The following is a 4,524-nucleotide window of genomic DNA, read 5'->3' as shown; positions in this document are numbered from 1 at the left end:
GGGATCCCCCGGGCAGCGGGTGTAGGTGTAGGCCCCCGGGTGAGGCCTGTTGGGGCGACCGAGCCCTGTTAATGCCCTCAGGGCCCTGAAGTACCCCCAGCTCCGGCGGCTCTTACCCTTCACAAGAGACGACCTCCCCCAAATCTGCCCCCAGCCAGGAGATGCCGTGCCAGGGCTCAGTGCAGACTCGGGGGACCCAGATGTGTAACCAACCTTTCTCGTCTTCGGCAGGACCCAACCCGTGGCTCCCCAGGGCCCTCATCCTGCTGTGTGCGCTTGGTGTGCTCACTGCGGCTGCTGCGGCCGTCAGCGCGAGGCGGCAAACGGTGTAGAAAATGGCTGTTTCCAAATAAATGTGACAGTAGCAGAGAGGCTCTTGCCTGTGTCTTTACAGGGGTTTTTGGGGAAGGAGGCGATGGTTGGATGCAAACGGTGCTTGAAAGATGAGTCAGATCAGAGTGTTTCTGTTCCCTGTAGCATCCCTAGGACCTTCTCATCCCCCCCTGGCCCACGCTCTCTAGACTCGAAACACGTACCCAGGGATGGGAGGTTCCTTCCTCCTGCTTCCCTCCTCCCCAGAGAGTCACCCAGGCGCGTGGGGAGAAGGAGGTACCCACGCTAGATACTTGCCCACCGAAGCTGGACGTCGCGTGGTTCTGTGTGACGCAGATGCAGCAGTAGCAGAGAAAGGGCTGCTCTGTGCACGCAAGCGCACGCGTGTGTATACACACCTATTCGTACCGATTTCTTCCTTCTGAACGGTGACAAATTGCCAGCAAGATTTTTGCCCATCAATACATCCTTGATATAAAGCAAGTAACAAACAATATTGTAAGCATCAAAGACTAAATCCATAGTGCTCAGACAGCCAGCAGGGAGCTAATGCTAAGACACAGATCAGGAGAGGTGTGTTTTCCCTGCGAGGGGGCTGTATGTGTAGATTCGGCTGAAGCACGATGTCCTCGTGGAAATCGTTGCTGGCCCCAGAGGGTGTTTTGCAGGAGAGACATACAGCAGATCCCTGCCCGAAGAGCTCGGCCCCGGTCCGTTTGGAGAGGACATATTGCAAAGAAGCTTGTGGGATTTATCTTTTTTTGCTAATTCCCAGACCTTAACCTCCTGAGTCTGGGCTGGAGCGAGTCAATCCTCCCACCTCCAACAGCAGGAAACCCCACCGTCAGGCTGGTCCAGCACCAAAGGCCATCTCTAGTGAGGAGGGGGATGGCTCCATCCTGGCTGGTTCGTGGGCTCCCTCCTCGCCCCCGCAAGAGCCCCTGGGGAATGAGAACGGGGCACTTCAAGACCGTGGGGGAGCTGCAGCCTGGGGGGACTTTGGCAGACGGGACCTCTCCGGAGCTCCTTGCCCAAGGCAGGCCACTAGGAATGAAAGGGCCGAAGCAAAGAGCCCTGCTGAGGCGGATCATGCCCACTGAAGGGTAAACTGAGGCATGGCAAACTGAGCCCTCGTCCTCCGTGGGGAAGCTGCATCCGTCGGGATCGAAGCTTGCTCTCAGCGGGTGCGCGCGCAGGCAGGGAGGGAGGTCTAGCCAGCAGCTAGTCCTGGGAAACCGTGATGGTTTTGTCGTGTCTGATGATGTGGGAGAGGGAGCCAGCGGTCTCCTTCGTCTTCGGGTAGTAGAGGATGACCAGCCAGACGAATATGAAGATTCCTGCAGGGAAAGGAAGGCAGACACTCGGCAGCAGCAGCGGGAGATCATGGGAAACATCCTGCCAGGATGCTGCCGGCACTTCCCTGCTGCTTCCAGGGCGTTCCCCCAGCTCACCCCTGCTCCTGCAGGAGGGTCTCCCCATGACCTGAAAGGTCTCACCTGAAAGGTGAGCTATTTGGATAATGGGACTGGATAATGTCCCTGTTCCTCTGCTAAGGAATGGCTTCCCGGGAGGAAAGCCACCCCCGCTGGAGTGTACGTGGTTGGGAGCCATGACCAGCTCCACGCCGGTGGCTGGGACCTGCTGCCAAAGGGAAGGGCATGACAGTGCTGGGAAGATGCTGGTGCCTTGGGACCCCTGGTCAACCCACTGCCAGGCTGGCTCCTGCCTCCTCCATCTTCCCCACCCGAGCCCAGGGAGCCCAGCTCGGAGCCGGCCCTGACCTTGGAGAGAGTTGAGGATGGTGAAGAGGTAGAGCATGGGCACAGAGGAGGTGTCATGGGTGAGGAACGCCAGGACCCAGGTGGCTCCCAGCAGGCAGAAGAGCCCCACTACCACCAGGGCCACCTTCCAAGCCTTGCGGTCTCCCTGCACTGCCCCCGTGCCCTGCAGGCAGCAGCTCTTCTGGGCCACCACCCCAAAGACAGCCATGTTGAAGAGGATGATGAGGCCGAAGTAACCACAGTTGGTGATGTAGTGGACCAGGAGATATTTGGAAGTGATCCAGCACCTGAAAAGAGACAACCGCGGTGCCTCCAGTGGCTCTACTAGCCCTGGCAGCACCCATGGGAGCCTCCCCAGGGGGACGTGTTTGGGGATGCAGGGACACCCTTGTGCCGGTGGGGTTTTCCAAGGCCAGGGTGAAGCAGGGGGGACAGTGGTGCGGATCCGCTGCCCTCGTGTTGCTCAGCTGGAAGGGAGCCTGGGGAAGCTCCAGGTGGACCTTGGATGTCCCTCCATGACCTGGTGGCCTGCAGGCATGACCGAGGAGGCTCGGCACAAGAGGTGGTGGTGGTGGTGGTTACCATGGCTGTAGCTGCTGTGTTGTAACCACAATTAGGGAAGCGGAAGCATGGCGTAAAGCCGAGCAGGATGGGCGCAACCCCCGACTGCCACGCTCCCGGCAGGGCCGGGTTACCGCTCTCCGTGCCAAAGGGCCACCTAAGCCCTGTGGGCGGTGGCACACGCACAGGTGGGCTATGACCTGGTGGTCCATGGTCTGGACGCTGTATTCTCCATAGCTGCCGATGACTCCTGCCACCCCCACCACGAGGGTGGGAAAGCCTGGAAGAACAAGGGAGACATGTGGAGGAGGCCAGAAAGGCAAAGCGGCGGGCGAGGTGGTCAGCTTGGGGTCTCTGCACGTCCCTGGATGTGCTGACCTCAGAGAAGATGGGGCTTAGGAGCCCGCTGAGGTTGCACAAGTGCCGGGGGCACAACGGTTGCTGCTGGGACATGATGTGGAGAGGGAAGGCCAGAGCTGGGTGGCGGGGCTCGAGGTGTCCCCTAACCTCTCTGCGGGATCATCTGCTCTGGTGCCCCCCAAGGTGCCATGGAAGGCTGGCAACGGGGGAACAAAGACCCCCAAGGACATCACCTGCTTGATGAGCAGGAGGCTGGTCCCCAGCAGGATGGAGGGTGCCTGTGGGTGCTGCCCTGAATTTGGTGCACCGAGCCCATATAAGACACTTCCCGGCCCTGACCATGGCATTTGGAAGAGCTGCGGGCAGGATGGGGGCTTGCTCGCTCTGTGCCCACCAGTGCATCACCCCTGGTTGTAACTGTTCCACTGGCCCCCTCTCCCCCCCGGCTCTCGCCCAGGCTGGTGGCGCTCACCCCAGCCGACCAGGCACAGCTTCACCAGGTAGTGGTGGATGTAGGTGCCGAGGACCTTGACGAAGAGGAGGTAGAGGTGACAGCCCTCCAGCGCCATCCAGGTGAAGCAGCAGAGCAGGCAGTAGTGGGTGAGCCCCCCCAGGACCTTGCAAGTCCCCGGCTGGGTCCCACTGGAGAGCCCGCTGTTGAGCAGGAAGGCCAGGTTGAGGAGGAGCAGGCTGCCCATGAGGTTCACATGCAGCCCCAGGTTGGTGCAGAGGGTCTCCTCGGACCTGAACCTGCACCTGAGCATCCCCAGAGGGAGCAGAAAAGGTGGGGGTCACAGCTGAGCGAGGCCCCATGCCATATTGCAGCAGGTTCATGCAGAGACACGGGAATGGCCCCACATCTCTCCCAGCCTGACGAGTCCCCAGGGAGCTGCTGGCACATCCTACCTTAAGAAGATGCAGAAGGCGATGGTGAAGATGGAGGAAGCCATGGCTACCCCACAGCCAGCGGTGGCAACAGCCATCAAGGCTTGTGCCATGGACCTGTCCAGAGCTGGGTTCTGCCAAACATGCGCACGTTGGGTTAGACAGGCCCTGGACCAACCTAGAAAAACCCAACTGCAGCTACCAGAGCCACAGGGCTGATAACCCCGGTGGGCTGCTGCAGGGACCCCACGCAAGCCCCTGGTCTGTCCCCCGAGAAGGTCTGCGGGAGGAGCGGGGCAGTGGTGGCTCAGAGGAGATGCTCCCTGGGGTGGGGTGAGGGATGAGTGAAGGCTATGATGGACCACCATGAGCACCCTCCTGGGAGCCTCCACCAGGAGACGGGACCCCAAGCCTCGCTGCTCCAGGGCCTGCACTAGGCTGGAGGCCATTTCCACCCCGTACCCACTCTGCTGAGCTACTGCTGCCCTCCTGAGCTAGGGCTGGGCTTGATTTTGGGACCTGGGCTTGCCTGGGAGCAGCTATAACTGTCCCTGTGCAGCTACTCGTGCCACCCGAGGGGCCACCGCGGCGGGGCAGGCAGCGC

The 4,524-nt window shown here is 60.8% G+C and overlaps 2 protein-coding genes across 2 annotated transcripts in view; one reads left to right on the top strand and one right to left on the bottom strand.

The window, feature by feature from the left end:
• LOC103912570 (uromodulin-like) overlaps window positions 1–332 on the top strand; it is a 6,294-nt gene extending 5,962 nt beyond the window's left edge. The window contains exon 10 of the mRNA XM_009318864.1: window positions 232–332. Coding sequence (XP_009317139.1) covers window positions 232–332 — 101 coding nt within the window. The remainder of the gene's footprint in view (window positions 1–231) is intronic.
• Window positions 333–1,554: 1,222 nt separating this feature from the next.
• GPR97 (G protein-coupled receptor 97) overlaps window positions 1,555–4,524 on the bottom strand; it is a 5,396-nt gene continuing 2,426 nt past the window's right edge. Inside the window, exons 6-10 of the mRNA XM_009318863.1 lie at window positions 3,942–4,054; window positions 3,508–3,791; window positions 2,862–2,955; window positions 2,115–2,401; window positions 1,555–1,670 (exon numbers count right to left, since the gene is read on the bottom strand). Of these exons, the coding sequence (XP_009317138.1) occupies window positions 1,555–1,670; window positions 2,115–2,401; window positions 2,862–2,955; window positions 3,508–3,791; window positions 3,942–4,054 (894 nt within the window). The remainder of the gene's footprint in view (window positions 1,671–2,114; window positions 2,402–2,861; window positions 2,956–3,507; window positions 3,792–3,941; window positions 4,055–4,524) is intronic.

Source organism: Pygoscelis adeliae, unplaced genomic scaffold, assembly GCF_000699105.1.
Source record: "Pygoscelis adeliae isolate BGI_AS28 unplaced genomic scaffold, ASM69910v1 Scaffold622, whole genome shotgun sequence".
Taxonomy (NCBI): domain Eukaryota; kingdom Metazoa; phylum Chordata; class Aves; order Sphenisciformes; family Spheniscidae; genus Pygoscelis; species Pygoscelis adeliae.
This window is presented reverse-complemented; position numbering and strand designations above follow the sequence as displayed.